This window comes from Triplophysa rosa, linkage group LG14 (assembly GCF_024868665.1).
Source record: "Triplophysa rosa linkage group LG14, Trosa_1v2, whole genome shotgun sequence".
Taxonomy (NCBI): domain Eukaryota; kingdom Metazoa; phylum Chordata; class Actinopteri; order Cypriniformes; family Nemacheilidae; genus Triplophysa; species Triplophysa rosa.
In genome coordinates, this window is record NC_079903.1 from 10,067,626 (window position 1) to 10,083,276 (window position 15,651).

A 15,651-nucleotide genomic window follows, 5' to 3' on the forward strand; every position below is an offset into this window, starting at 1 on the left:
AGGTTTGTTATATCTTTGTCATTACCGAAACAGGCTGTTACAGCATAAATTACATGCGAAAGTTGCCATATCATATCTTCACTTAAAATAAATGTGCATGAGATTAGTTTTGTAGATTTTTTTGTTAAACACAGTAGATATGAGCAGTTTGTGGGTTATTCAAAACTTGACTATTTTTGCACGCACACACACACACACACACACACACACACACACACACACACGCACACGCACACACACACACACACACTTGTATGACAGCTGTCTCTGGCCTCTGTCTGACAGACTCAATTACACACACACACAACCTGGCGCACACACTCAGGTAGTTTTGCTTCAGTTGCTTTGTTTAATGACTTCAACATGGGGCTGCCAATATTTTTTATTTTAGGGATTTTTCTGAATCTTGCTCACAGCAGGGATATGCAAGGTAAGTTTATGTTCGATCAGGTTTTAATCCTTTCTTCTGTGTGTATCTTCTGACCCTTTTGAGAAGCTTATTTTAATTCTTAAAGCAGGACCAATACAGACTTTTTATGGGTTCATCTAAATGGTTATATAAACATTAAAAGCTGCAACAGTAAAACAATGTAACAATTATTCTGAGTTTTAGTAAGCCCTTAAACACATAACTTTACATGATTTTATTAATAAATGTCATGACAGGATGCACTAAACTAATATTTATTTATAACATCAACCATTTTTTCAGGTTCTGCTGAAAGTTTATGGCATTATATTGACAGTGTGTACTGACAGAGTATGACTCTGATGCACAAAAAATATAGTTTTTCTTTGTTTACACAGGCCTATAATTTGTTTATAAGTTTTCCTCTTACTGCACAACTGAATTTTGAGTATGTGGTATTTCATTTAATAAATAATGCATTGAGAAGAAGCTGCATGCAACAAATAGAAATAGGAAGATCATCTCACAGATTCTTCTTTAGGCATTTCCACTTTTCTTGTGTGGACTACTGGACTTCATTACTTGCATGCATTTAACCACCCATCCCTGTTATCCTGAACCCAATAAATCCAGGGGCATGGAAACAAATGTCTGGCTTGTATACTCGGCAGAGCTGATGAAATTACACCCCTAGGGGAAAAATGTAGACAGGGTGGGTTTTAAATTGGCCAGCAGACAGAATAATGCAGATTACAAGACTGCTTTTTTGGAGACTAAAAATGACCTTTTGGGTATTTTCTAAGTTTATATGTATTGATTTGAGTTATTTACATCATTCTGGATTGTAGCGGTTTTGATATGTCTGACATCATTAAATCAATGAAGTGATGATGCTTATAGCACCTGTGATTTTGAACAGCCTTTAAATGTAAATGGGTTAAATCTGACAGTGAATCAGGTAGAGTACAGTAGTACTCGTGCGGTTTACAGCAACACGCGACACGTGTGTTTAAGACCTGTTTTGGAAAGTCTTGCGTCACATGACTGAAAAACCTAAAACATCTGCTTCCTCTTGAGAATGCAAAGCAACTCAATTCTCATCCCAGACTTATAACACGCTACATGTGATGTAGTTATCACAGGTTGAGTCGGGTCTGGCCAAAGAAATGCTTAAACATACCCATACAATGTGTAGCTAAGGAGAATTAAAATGAGAATTTGAATTCAGGACTTATTTTACACTGGGCAGTGTTAAATGGGTATGTTAAAGGAATAGTTCACCCAAATATGATATTTACTTACATTGTACCAAACCTACATAAATCTCTTTATGTATAACACAAAAGGATATGTTTTAAAGAATGTGGGGAAAAAACAGTTTTGGGGCACTATTGACTACCATTGTAGATTTCTTTCCTAGTAGTCAATAGTGACCCAGAACTGTTTGGTTACAAACATTCTTCCAAATATCTTTTTTTGTGTTCAGCAGAACAAAGAAATTCGTACAGATTTGGAACAACTTGAGAGGGAGTAAATGATGACAGAATTTTCATTTTTGGGTGAACTATCCCTTTAAAAAAATGCTTTTGTTGTCTGCCCTATCACAAATTATGAAATTAAATTTCTTAGACGTGCCCAATGTTGTCACTTCCCCATGTCTGCTTTATGTAGTTTTAGCATGGGACAGCATGTAAATAAACAATAAACAACAAACAAAGTTAGTTGTGGCCATAATGATTACTTTATGAAATCTTGTCCTACATTTTCATAGATTCAGAGTCCAGCGATTTGGTTCTCGACCGAACTGTGACAGGGATTGTGGGGGAAGACGTCTACCTGCATTGTATGTACACCGGGCAAAGTAAAATCTCATTCTCTTCCTGGAACCGTCTGGATTCTTCAAACCGTGCGAAGAAAATGGCAGGCTACAAATATGGTCACGTTCCTCTCAACAAAGAAAACTTTGGCATCCCAGCATCGCTTACCAACCTCACTGTGAAAATGAGCATAACAGGTCTCGAGGTTGAGGGAGAATATACATGCGTCTTCAACTCGGATGAGGATGAAACTAAGGGCACCATGTTCCTTAGTGTTATTGGTGAGTACCAGATGAAATGATCATGAGTGTATTTGAATGGGGGTTTGAAATATTAAAGGAACGCAACCTCCAAAAAATTGTTCTCTTGTCTTTAAGCCCGGCCTGATGTTGACATCGCTGTCAAGAAAGAAGTTGTGAACGGGACTCTCCACTAAGCTGTCACTTGTGCTGCCTCCAATGCCAAGCCTGAGGCTTCTATTAGATGGAAGACCTCTGGTGCGCCTCCAAGAGATGACATCTTCTCTGTGAATATGATGAATGTTGTTCACCCCAATGGCACAACCAGTTCAATCAGTGTTCTTCGCTTCCCTCTAATTCTGAATAATGAGAGTACTGTTACCTGTGTCGTTGAACATCCAGCCTTTACTGAACCTAAAGAAGCCAACATAGAGGTGGATACATTCGGTGAGTTCTGATTTAACAGTGTTGCTAAACATTAAAAATACTGTAGATGAATGTCAAAGCATAAAAAGCAAGAGTGGGCTTTTTTCAGAAAGTACACTTTCTGTCTGCTCAAGGTGGCCTATGCGGGTGTTGCGAGTGTTTCCCGTCTCACCCTCATATTTGAAGCAGCTGTCTGACCACAAGTCACATATTATGAAGCTAGACCAAGTAGACCTTCTTTTGAGATCAATTTGAGAACAATCACAACAGTTAGTTCTGATTTTGATTTTCAAAGCTCAAAGCTTTGGCTTCTGTTGTAAGGACTCCAAGTCCAAAGCTCTTGTTTAAAGGGGCATTTCACCCTAAAATAATTTTTTTATCACCATTTACTCACCCTCATGTCATTCTATACCTGTATTTGACTCTTTCTTCTGTGGAACACAAAAAATATATTTTGAGAAATGCCTCTGTGTTTTGTGTCCTTACAATGGAAGTCAATGGGGGTCAGTTTTGTTCGGTTACCAACGTTCTTCAAAATATCTTCTTTGTGTTCTAAGAAAGAAAGTCATACAGGTTCGGTAATGTTAAAACAACTATATTTTACTACAGTTTACTATAGTTAATATTGAAGGTATCTTGAAGATATTGAATCTCCAACAGCTTCGTAAACAAATGGAAGAGCTGAAACAACTTGAATATCAGCTTATATTAAACATCCATGTGACCTTTTCAGCTTTTAAAACAGAAAAGAAAATATTTGTATCATATCCTGTCCTTACTTGCACTTTCCTCCACTTTACCAGTTTCTCCTCTTATGACCATGGAGACAATCCTGGTCCAAGAAGGAGAAGAAGACTTCCAAGAGGTCATCTGCACAGCAGCTGGGGGACGACCTCATCCAAACATCACATGGATGCTGCCTGAACCAAAAAACACGCCACCATTACACAGAAACATCTCAAAACCGGATACAGTCACAAGTTCATACCGGTTCCCATCAGAGCTTTATGAGGGCGAAAACATCACTTGCGTTTTTGAATATGCGCTTCTTCCTTTTATGAGCACGAGGACTGTTACTTTACCAACGTACTGTGAGTACAAACTTGAGAGAAAAGCACAAGCAATATTTTTGAAAGCCTCTCTAATGTGTAAATCATGTTTTTATTGCTATAGATCTCTCCTCGCTTAAGCTTAAGGATCACAGTCTTACTACAAACAATGAAAATGAAACGTCACTGGCATTTCAGTTGGAGGACACAAACGTTAGAATCAGAATGGAAATTTTGGGCGATTTACCAAGTTATAAAACCAGCTGTGTTAAGTAAGATTCATTAAACACATCTATTGAAATCATACTCAAGTGAAACTGCTTTTTTCAAATCCATCCATACTCTACAATATCAATCAAGGGGAATATCAAAATATATAATATGCTAAATACAGCATACACTGTAAATGTATTAAAACTCTGTACTTTTGTTTCTGCTTCATCAAGGGACGGTCATCCGCTGCCTGAGGATGTGAGTGTGGTTGGCGATGATCTTTTTATCAGAGGACCTCTGCAGCTGCACCATGCAGGAGAATATGTCTGTCAGGCCTCATATCGAAAACATTTGGCCACCTTGCAGTTTACAGTTGAAGCAAAACCAAAAGTCCTATTGCCAGGTATAAAAGGTTTTAAAATGATAGCCGAAGCTGTCAATTAGAAAGCATGTAGTGTAACAACTCAATCTGCTTTTGTTTTTCAGTGTCATTTCCCCCAAACATTAGTTTGACTCTTAAGGAGAATTCAGACCACCTACGCATTGAGTGTTTGGCTTTAAACGCATCTCCTGCTGCGAACGTGTCCTGGATTTTTCCCCATGAGCTGAACAGTACGATTCACTCTGATGTCACTACCCGTAACGGATCACATTCTGTCAGAAGTGTGTTGACTGTGCCCGTCTGCATGCCCAGTGAATACACAATTGAGTGTGTAGTCGAGCATCTTCTTCTAACCGGCAAAAAGGAACGACAAGTCAGTCTTCCTGTTTGTGGTAAGTCAATGATGGCTACATTAACATAAAAACACTTCAAATATAGTGAGTTACGCAATTATGAATTATGCAAAATTGTGAATTATGACAAAAAAATCTTTCTGATGAGACGCAGACGTTATCCATGGCTATGTAGCATATCTACAGCTTCCAGTCAAACTATTAAATCAAATTTACTCTTTTTTTTTGCAGCAAGGCCAAATATAACACTGCACTCCAGTATTGAATGGGAGAGCGACACTGCATACGCAGGGCTGGTTTGTTCGGTGGAGAGTGAAAGACCGCCTGTAACCATCAGCTGGGGTACAGAGAACTGTGATATTGACATCAGTTCTGAGCTCGTAATGAGTCAGTCTGAGTCTCAGAAGAGTCATATGGTGATCGCAGAGAGCGTGGCACACATTCCTATTTACTTGTATGGCGGCTGCACCGTGACCTGTGCGGTCGAGCACCTTGGGTTGGAGAAACCAGAGAAAAAGAGTATTGACCTCCCATCATTAGGTATGTTTTAGTGTATGTTTTAGTGTTGCTAAATCACTGCAAAACTACACTGATCTGTAAGCTGCTGTAAAAAAAAATTGCTGTAGTTATGCAGCTAGTTGCCAGTAACTTACTGTAGATATATATTTATCTCATGTATTGGCAACAGTTTGTTCAAAGATAAATGAACATTAAACATGAATAAGTCTTTACAGAAAAAACTATAAAATAACAGTCTCATGCAAAGCATTCTGGGGACCAGAAATCCTCATCAACCTTTTTCTGTTTTTTTTTTTCTAATTTTGGTTCCCAGAATGCTTTTACTGCTGCCAGTAATACTGTTTTCTACAGTAGTTTTCTGCAATTTCTTGCTTTTTACAGTATGTGCTGTTTGTATATAATGGAAACGCTAGACTTAAAGGGGCAGTTCACCCAAAAATGATATTGTATCATACATATTCCCATGTCATTCCAAACCTGTATCTTTTTTGTGCGTGAAACAAGGTGAGTAAATGAAACAAAGTTTGAAGCGTGAGTGTTCGTGCTGCTTCCTTCCGTACAATGAAAGTAAATGGGGACCAGAGACTCATGGAACAAAATGCACCACAAAAGCATCATAAAAGTTGTAGTAATACCCATATACCACATTTCAAATATTCCATTGTGAGGAACAGAGGGTATTTTGTCTCAAAAATCTTGCTTGACAGATAAGGTCACCATTCACTTTCATTGTATGCAATGAGAAGTTCAGACACACTGCTGTACTGTATATAACTTGCTTACAGACAAAAGGCCTGAGGATAAATAAACGATGCCAACATTTTCATTCTATTCTACGTTTTAAACTCTCTTTTTTCAGGTTTGTCTACGAGTCGACTGTTTGTAGGGGAAGAGTTATATGACCGTCTATGGCATGCAGTGTGTGAGTACAGTGGTGACGGTGTAAAACCCAACGTCTCCTGGATCCTTCCTGACGACGACACCATCGTTCAGCCAACCGTTCCGTCAACGTACAATGGAATTAATGTGCAAGTCAATTCCACTTTCGAGTTTCAGCTCAGTCAGTATGAGGGGAAGGATTTGATATGTGTGATCCAGAACAAGCATGGCAAAGATGAGAGACAAACAATACATGTTCCAAAATATTGTAAGGAAATGTATTTTCTCAATGTCAATTTTAAAAATACAGCTAATGTAACTTTAAATTAACTTTGGTATTTGGTATTATTATGCTTTTAATGCGATTATGTTATTGAATGCATTGGTGTGGCTGATTTTATTTGCTGAATGTAATCTGCTTTATCTTCCACACAGCTATCTCATCTATTGAGGTCTTAAACAAAACCACTCTTTATCGTAGAACCCCCGGGCACCATGAGCACAGAGTGACGTTGCAAGAAAACCTCTCTTATCAGAAGATACTTCTGAGGGCTCATGGCAATGCACCGTCATACAAGACTCAATGTTACAGGTAAGCCGAGTCACCCTCATAAAATCTGTAAGATGAACACCCAGTAATGGTACGGTGACACAGCACTTTTAAATTGCATAAATATTATAAGACATGCCTCTTTCTTCTCTCAGGGAAGATGGTTCAGTTGCACACACTGTTGGTATGGCATTGGTGTTTACAGAACCAGTTTCTGAACTGGATGCAGGACTGTACATCTGCCACGTCTCGTACCATCACCACACGGCTACTGTTTCCATCCGAATGGATGTGAGTAGCGAAGAGACTCAACACAGTGAGTATTCCAGCTGTTAGTACTTCAAAATATACAGAAGCAAAGTAGAGAATTGACACGTTGTTTGTTTCATCTTACACAGTGATATTTGTCACCACCTGCTTCTCATCGGCCGTGGCCATAACACTCATCCTGACTGTTGTTTTGTGTGTTCTCTGGTGAGCAGGCTCATTTTCTCCAAACGCTTTGTTGAAATATTGTTATACAGGTGAGCGCAGTGGAGGCAAACAGGACGTGAGGTATCTTACCTAGACCATCGACACGCATAGTGTTCATAAACAGGATACGTAGTGGCTTGTGCAGGCTGGCAAGAACACCACCGCATTGACCACAGCTCACTTACTCGCGCGACTTAAACTACTCTTTCCTGTCTCGGTGGTGGAGACAGATGATTTCGAAGTATCTGTGATGGCTGTTTTATCATTATAAATGTCTATTGTATTTTTTTATTTTCAGTAAACCAAGTGGGAAAAGCCACCCGTCAAACAAGGTAACACTGACAAGGCAAATGTTATTGTATTAGAATTGTAAACAGCTCAATTGTTTGTTTAACCACCACAATCTCATTTCATTTCTTTTTATTGCAAAAGAAAAACAGGAGAGAACGTGAGTCTCTAGCAGCCCTCATGCAGGACCCACGGTCCCCGGAGAAGACGGTGCTTCCGTGCGGGACGGGCCCGGACTACGCCGAGCTTGTGCATTATTCTATTGTTCTTGATGTTAAAAGCACTGTGTGAGGCCTCCGAGTTTGATGTACTGTATATATTCACCCACATGCATTGTGGGGTCCAAAAGTTGGACTGTGAAATTTAAACCCGGAAAGATTTAGGATTCAAAACTCTGCAGGTTTTTTTTGCATTTTGTTACACGAGTTTAATCCTGTTATATAACATTTGAAAACATTCTCAACTCATGCTGGGGTAACAAATGATGAGGTTTTGCACAAACTTGAGTTCATGTCAGCTCAATTCAAAATAAAAGAGTCCTCACTTATGGTTTTAGACTTTTTGACAACACTGTGTATATGAAACAATGCAATCTGTTTACATTTGTTTTCTTTTTTCCAGGCACAATACCACTTTTTGTACTAGGACCACTCTCAGCATTATGATTTAGTTGTATTATAAGGCAGCTATGTTTGTATAAAGATGAGCATTTTTTTATTTCACTTCTTTACAGTCTGATCATCTAATTTACAAAGATTTAGAGCTTTTCTTTAAGTTTGATAAAGATTGGTGTCTTCTACCTTGTTGCTATGCAAACTGTGCTTTCAGCACACAAACTGCTGAAGTAAAAATGTAACGCAGTAGCGCCCTCTGTTGATCCTGCAGCATATGACTAGAATCATAATCACATTGCTGGCATTCTTGATCCGTTTGTTGCTTACTGTTACTCCAACATTACCACCTTCATCAAACTCCCTTCATCTTGCTTTTCATTCTCTAAATATTATATTTCAGGGAAAATATTGTTTCGCATAAACAAGATAATAAAATTCTTGACAAATATGCGTCGAGTCTGTGTTTATCTGGCAAAAGTTTAGTCAAACCGCAAAATGCTTTAACAATACATTTTTTCACAAAGTTTTTAAGATGATGAATTCTATCATCTCACATGCTGCTTTATATAAAATTACTTTTTGTTATATAGATTTACACAGTCTGACAAAGCCATATAAAATCTAATTCAACAATATATTTACATTTCACAGATTTATCGTTTCTTGTACAGACATGGTTTAAGTTGTAGTCCAGGTCTCTTCGCATTCCCTGGTGCCTTTCCCGTTTTAATAAATTCAAAAGAGTAGAAGTGGCTGTTTTCTGCATCCTAAGGAAAAAAAACACAAGCTGTTTAAAACAACTTGCAACTAAATTGTTATCCTACTGGCAACTGAACCAACTTTTCATCCCACACACCAACAAACAATCATTTATGATCATTAAGTACTTTAGGTATTACTCTAATGTCTTAAACCAGTTCTTAATCATATTTAGCAGTAGGTGTAAAGAATGTGATGTTATTGAGTTTGGCACTATCATTTATCTATCATTTAAAGAATTCACCATGACCGCAAACACATTTAGCCTCTGATTCTCAATTAGTGTGGTTTGAATAGTCTCCAGAAACAGAATTCACAGGATTAAAGTCACCAAGAAATCATACAGGAAAATTCTAAGTGTTTTACACAGTGTTGCAGTGATTATCATAAATGATTTATCCGTGCACACCATTGTTTTTTTTTTATTCATTTGCACTTGTAATCTTTAATCAAAAACATTAAGCTCCTCTCTCCCTCTCAACAACAACACTTCACCACATGACGTCAGCAACCAAAAAAGAGGTAGGACTATACCGACTGTCCAATGGCCAGGCATTTTTAGCCCTCCTCTCCAGGCCAAACTTACAACAATCCAATCAAAGGAATAGGCAAAATAAAGCCCCGGCTGCCCCGCCCTACATTTTTACAAATTTCAGAAGACGTTTCACTCGGATATACGTCACGATATGGTAAAGAGGTCAATCGCAACTTCCGTTTCATGGTGACTTGAAAAATTAATGAATCTGTAATTTAGTTTAAACAAAAATCATATTCTCGGCTTTACAAAATGTAACATATGGCAGGGCTGCAATGTAGAAGCCAATTGTATCTGACAAATGTACAAGAGCCAGATAACCCAGTATAAGAACAAAACCTGTCCACATAATGTTCTTGTGAGTTGTATTTCGCTATATTTTCAAACATGTTGCCAAACATTAAACACGGTAGACAATCTGTATAGACAAATCATAAATCATATTTCATAATTCAGTACAATAATTAATTTACCTTATTGGACAACTTAAAGCCCAGATGTGACATTGCACCAACAAATGAACGCTCGTCGGCAAATCTGCTGGCTACCTCTGCAATTTTAAGAACACCCCTTTTGAACAAAGAAAGAAGATACAGTAGGTAAGGCCTTATTCTTAAACCAGATGAACAGTGTACAATTTCAGCCACTGATGTCCAAGACTAATTTTAAGTAATACAAAAGATTTCCCTTGCTGTAGAGAGAAATGAATATCAAACAGGATGATTCCAAAGTATGACTATGGTGTGTATCATACGGTCTGACAGCAAAGGGATAGTTCGCCCGAAAATTACAATTTGTTCATCATTTACTCCCTCTCGTGTCATTTCAAACCGGTATGACGTTATTTCTTCTGCAGAACACAAAGATATTTTGAAGAATGTTGGTAACCAAACAACTTTCATTGCATGGACACAAAACCACTGAGACATTTCTCAAAATATGAAGAAAGTGTCAAATGTTGACAGAATTGGTATTTTTCACTATTTTTGAACTATCCCTTTAAAGGTGCGTGTTAGCTCTCACTGAGATTATATACACAATCGTAAAAGGCTCTTAAAAACCGTACAGTGTGCACTCGTCATATCCAGTGGCTTTTAAATAAACTTTATCTTGGCAATTACTAAACTCAATAAAAACGTGATTACCCCATAACCAGAACTCTGTTGGCTTCTTTTAAAAAGTCACCAAGGTTTGTTCCCATAAGAGAAAGGCAAAAAACAGCAATATCCACACTGGAATCTCGGAGTGGCACCTGTAATACAAGTAATACACAGTGAATTATCAAATCAAGTCAGTTTAAGAAATATATCCTAAAATAATATCTATATACTCACTTTTGACATGTCACATGAAGTGGCAAGCTCACAAACCGGAGCCAAGTCAAAAGAGTGAACTTTATTCTTCACACTGCGTGCAATTTTACAGTCCCCGCAACCGAAGTCTGCCACAACTAAAGATGCTGGTCTGTAAAACAAAGAACAGCAATTGTGAAATTTACCTAACAGCAAACCTAAACAGTTGGAAACCAACAAAAGGAGGCAAATCTCTCACCTTTGACTTATATATGAAATGATAGAATCCACAGGGTTTTCAGGCCAGTGTTGCACCTGTGCTGTGTATCCCTTGTGGTAAATCCCAATGGCATCAGGGTCCTGTTGAAACATGCGTTTGGCTTCACCGCTGGTCGACGTGTAAAGCAGCTCGTTGATGTAGCGAAATCGAGCGGCTTCTAACCGTTTCTCCATCTTTAACCTTAAGGCAGCTGAGCGGTCAAGAGGTGCCTGCTCTGTGTCACCCTTTGAATTGACTGTTTTGTGATTGTTTTTTCCTTTCTCATCTGTGTCTCTATTGCGTTCATCGGTAAGATGATGCTTTAAAGTTTTGGGCAAATTTTCTGCCTGTATTTGTGATTTCTTCCTCATTTTATCTACTACTTCATGTGAGATTTCATGGCTGCTAATACAATCACCTGCTGGTTGAGTTTCAGATTGTAAATTATCAGTGTTTATACTTGATTTAACAGAATCTTTGCAATTATCTGTATCGTCCTTGACAGCAATGCCATTCTTCACATGAGACTTCTTCCTTTTTTTGGATGCCTTTGAAGCTTTCTGCACTTTCTGGGTTGCTGGGATGTCTTTTGATCGACTTACGGGTTCCTCCTTTGCTTTGGCATTATCAACATCTGTTGTATTCTGCAGAAATTTGTTCTTACACCGTTTCTTATTCTTCATCTTGGTTTTCCACTGCTTTCTGCTCAGCCTTTGCTCCGTTTGACTGCCTTGTTTTTCCACTGATTCCGCGTCCTTAATGGATTCTTGTGATACCTTAGGACCTGTAAACAAATGAGACTCTTGAGAAAAGACACAGACATTCATGTGGGAATATAAAATGACTGGCACATCTTCTTACTCTGTTCTTTCTTGGTCTTCTTCATTGGTTTCTTCTTCTTCACAGGTGTTTCAGATGGATCCGGCTGGCCATTCCGTTCCCCCTTCTTATCAGCATTAGAAGTTCTCTTGCGTTTCTTGCACTTTTTCTTTTTTCTTTTGTTGGATGATGAATCTTCTTCATCGTCGCTCTCTCCAAAAGGTTTCCCAGTCTCCCATTCTGGAACTGACCCCAGCGTCTGCAAAGTCCTCAACAGGCTTCGTTTACCCACAACCTTATCCTGTTAAGGTACAAATAACAGGGAGAAACTTTTTTATTTAATCAGTAAAACGTATTTTAAACGTTTGTATATACAGTATGCTGTAGATATGCTGCATACCTTAGCAGGGACGGAAGACACTACGTTGACAACAGCCAGATGTGACCCATTTGCAGATGGAGAATCAGCCCATTCCTCTTCAGCAAACATGCTTGCTGATAATGTGGGGAAAGCATACAGTTTCCTGTAATCTTGATAGATCTATTTAAACGATTTGTTCAAAATAAATCCTCAAAACGTATTGTGCTCATATAACGTTAGTCCAACACATTTAAATAAATTCATGCCATAACGCAACACGCTGTATAGTCCGACTCACCCACGTGCGAAAAGTCCGTCACGTGGTTTTGTATACATCCGGGTTACCGAAGCGACTTCCGCTCCAAACTTCTTCTCGTGTTCATTTTGTCGTCCGAAATCGCTCTATTGTTGCACTAACGTTACGTAGCGGCTGTTCACTATAACGTGAAAGATTGAGGGATTTATGTCCTCATAATAATTCCGTCCTCCTTTTTATTTCGAAGGTTTGTGTGATTCAGTAATAATCAAATAATTTATTTACATTCCATTAATTCAGAAATAGATGGGATATTTCTTCATAGGCTATACAGGGGCTTAGATCAACACCCGCAGTTGGGATACTTTTAATAAGCAAACGCACAGCAGCACATAAATTAACTACCTTGCTACAAACAAGCAACACTTTGGATTAGTGGAGTCAATAAGGACGCAAGCAAAGGCAGCAATATTTGATGCAAGATTTAATACCTTGGCGTTTGGCATTGCCCCCGATGCTGGCGTTGCCGTCAAAGAATTTATTAGTGAGTGATGTACAAGATCCACTCAGCATCACCCTTGCCAACCGTCCACATCAAAAGGATTGTGGACAGGCAATGAGAAAGACTATGACCTTGGCCTGGCTTCATAAGACACTTATTTACCGGTATTTAGTTGCTGGTGCAGCGAGATACGAGGCATTATCACGTGTTACCCGTTCCTAGTTTAAGCGCTGGTCAGGATGAACTACAGTATGTCGTTTGTTATTACGGCGAAAAGCTTTATAATCATTTGTTGCACATTTCTCTGGATTATGTCTAACAACTAGTTTACATTTTTGTGTAAAATGTACCAAGTTATATTATTTAGATATTTGAGCTGTTAAGCGCCCCCTAGAGGAAGGACATTCCTTGCTGTCGCTTCTAGCGGAAGTTGTCGGGTCTTCATCCGTATCAACAATTTTTTGCTTCATCCGTATCAACAATGGCGGCGCAGCAGCAGCAGATGGGTACCAACAATCCTCAGATGAACGTTCAGCCACCTGCTGGTTTACAACAACAACAACAGCAGCAGCAGCAGCAGCTCAGTCAGCAACAAGACTTTGACCCCGTTCACAGATTCAAGATGCTGATTCCACAGCTCAAGGAGAGTTTACAGGTCTGTTAGATTTCATAGAGCATAAAAGCTCGCTCATTGATACAAGCTTACATTTCTAATTGTGTGTTTTCAGAATGTCATGACCATTGCCTCACAACATTTTGGGTACAATGCTGCAATCGATAACGGTCAGCGAACAACAGAGTAAGTTACCCCACAGATAAAGTTACTTTTGTTTAGATATAATAAGTAATGTGTAAGTTACTGTTTACATTTTATTAAGTAGAAACGTAGATATTGTAAGTAAATCATCTCAGAAACAAGCGAGTCAGAACTGTGTGTTTACAGTGCCACTGCATCACCATGGTAGTAATGTACCCTAGTAGTACCGTGAGATTCTTTGAAGTACGTTTAAGGACCATGCAAATAATGGTGTATGAATGTGGTAATATATCACAGTATTTTTTGTACATCATGAATTTGTTAAACCACTGTCAGTTCATTGGTTACTTAACACTTTTAATTCATATTTGTCTTAGGATGGGCAATGATGCAGCTGTGCAGCGGTTTGACAAAAGTTTAGAGGAGTTTTATGCTCTTTGTGATCAAGTGGAACTCTGCCTGGTAAGAAACTCACCAATCATCTGTTATATCTGGAAATAATGACGTTGATGAAACTATGTCATTTTGCATCAGTCCCACTCTGTTTTTTTATAATAGAATTTGTCACATAAACTTTATTTACAATCTGAATAACGTTAGGTAATGATCACTTTATTTTATCTGCCTGTGGTTAACGGATTCTTTTTTCCCTTAGCGTCTGGCCCACGAGTGCCTATCACAGAGCATCGATAGCACAAAGCACTCTCCCAATCTCGTGCCTACAGCCACCAAGCCAGACACAGTGCAGACAGAATCATTGTCTTACTCACAGTACCTCAGTATGATAAAATCACAGATTTCATGTGCTAAAGATATCCATAATGCTCTTTTGGAGTGTTCGAAAAAGATTGCTGGAAAGGGCCAGTGAGCTTGTACTTAAAACATTGTATTTAGTTTTCTTTTGATATTGTTTTCCATAACTTTGTGATGCTGATCGAAGAATAAATATTTTCTACGTATATTTAAATTGGTGTATTTCTTGAGCTGTTGTGACTAGATTTGAAATGTGTTTTTAGTTGTGTATTCTCTAAAAGTTCTTTAGGTAGCATGTATTCTGACTAGTTGTGTAATGTATTGTATTAAACATTGGCCCGGTTTCATAGACTAGGTTTGGCCTATGCCAGGACTATGCCTTAGTTCATTTAGGCTATTTAAGTCGCTTTTATTAAAATGCCTTATAAGAAACCATTACTGATGTGCATCTTGAGACAAAACAATGGCACTGACATATTTAAAGATATGTCCGGGCAAATTATATTCAGTTAAAACAGCTCAAAATCAATTTTAATCTGGGACTAGTTTTAATCCTTGTCTGTGAAACCGGGGTTTAGAGTGTTTATAGTACAGGAAATATGTTTCTCTAGATATTAACATAGCCAGCTTCTTTTTATGACATGCAGTTTTATGACTAAAATAAAGCACATTATGCTGTAATATTCGTATGACATGAGGATGACAATTCGGCATGTAAGTGTTAAGGATGGATAATCACTAGCAAAGAGGCATTTGTACCCTTTTTAATTCAAAATTTTATGAATATTAATATTTTAATTAATATAATTATTTGCAAATATACTTTTTACAGACAAGGCTCCAGACATATCTCCCTTTTGTCTATTGACTTTGAAAAACTTAAATAACAATCAAAAACGTATCTAGTGTAATTTTATCGGACATAATTTGAACATTGTTAATATGCTGTTTTGTCGCATGGAAAAACAAATACAAGAAGCATAATTTGAAACGTCTTGGGGTCGCAAATGCTAAACGTTTAACATTATTGTCTGTAGTACTACTATCGATCAAATTCGTTTGCCCCGTGTAATACTTCATAAATCCACTAGAGGCACTAAAGGAATCTTTGACCGTTTGTCCAAGGAAAAGAGAGGAAGACGGTTC

The 15,651-nt window shown here is 38.2% G+C and overlaps 3 protein-coding genes across 3 annotated transcripts; 2 read left to right on the forward strand and 1 right to left on the reverse strand.

The window, feature by feature from the left end:
* The first annotated feature begins 269 nt into the window (after positions 1-269).
* On the forward strand, positions 270-8,660 carry si:ch211-149e23.4 (uncharacterized). The gene is made up of 14 exons (XM_057351584.1): positions 270-430; positions 2,181-2,507; positions 2,604-2,912; positions 3,695-3,982; positions 4,065-4,212; positions 4,387-4,556; positions 4,640-4,927; positions 5,120-5,428; positions 6,267-6,554; positions 6,722-6,878; positions 6,992-7,152; positions 7,235-7,310; positions 7,609-7,642; positions 7,743-8,660. Exons 3-14 carry the CDS (start codon positions 2,759-2,761, stop codon positions 7,887-7,889), a joined length of 2,220 nt encoding a protein of 739 aa, XP_057207567.1. The 5' UTR covers positions 270-430; positions 2,181-2,507; positions 2,604-2,758; the 3' UTR covers positions 7,890-8,660.
* A 126-nt stretch (positions 8,661-8,786) lies between these two features.
* On the reverse strand, positions 8,787-12,549 carry rrp8 (ribosomal RNA processing 8). Its single transcript, XM_057351585.1, has 7 exons — positions 12,277-12,549; positions 11,919-12,177; positions 11,058-11,841; positions 10,841-10,970; positions 10,652-10,758; positions 9,980-10,076; positions 8,787-8,979 (listed from the first exon to the last, which is right to left on the reverse strand). The coding sequence occupies exons 1-7, from the start codon at positions 12,364-12,366 to the stop codon at positions 8,866-8,868; spliced, it is 1,581 nt and encodes a 526-aa protein (XP_057207568.1). The 5' UTR covers positions 12,367-12,549; the 3' UTR covers positions 8,787-8,865.
* A 44-nt stretch (positions 12,550-12,593) lies between these two features.
* On the forward strand, positions 12,594-14,731 carry med29 (mediator complex subunit 29). The gene is made up of 4 exons (XM_057351587.1): positions 12,594-13,650; positions 13,724-13,794; positions 14,130-14,214; positions 14,408-14,731. The coding sequence occupies exons 1-4, from the start codon at positions 13,477-13,479 to the stop codon at positions 14,618-14,620; spliced, it is 543 nt and encodes a 180-aa protein (XP_057207570.1). The 5' UTR covers positions 12,594-13,476; the 3' UTR covers positions 14,621-14,731.
* Positions 14,732-15,651: the final 920 nt, after the last annotated feature.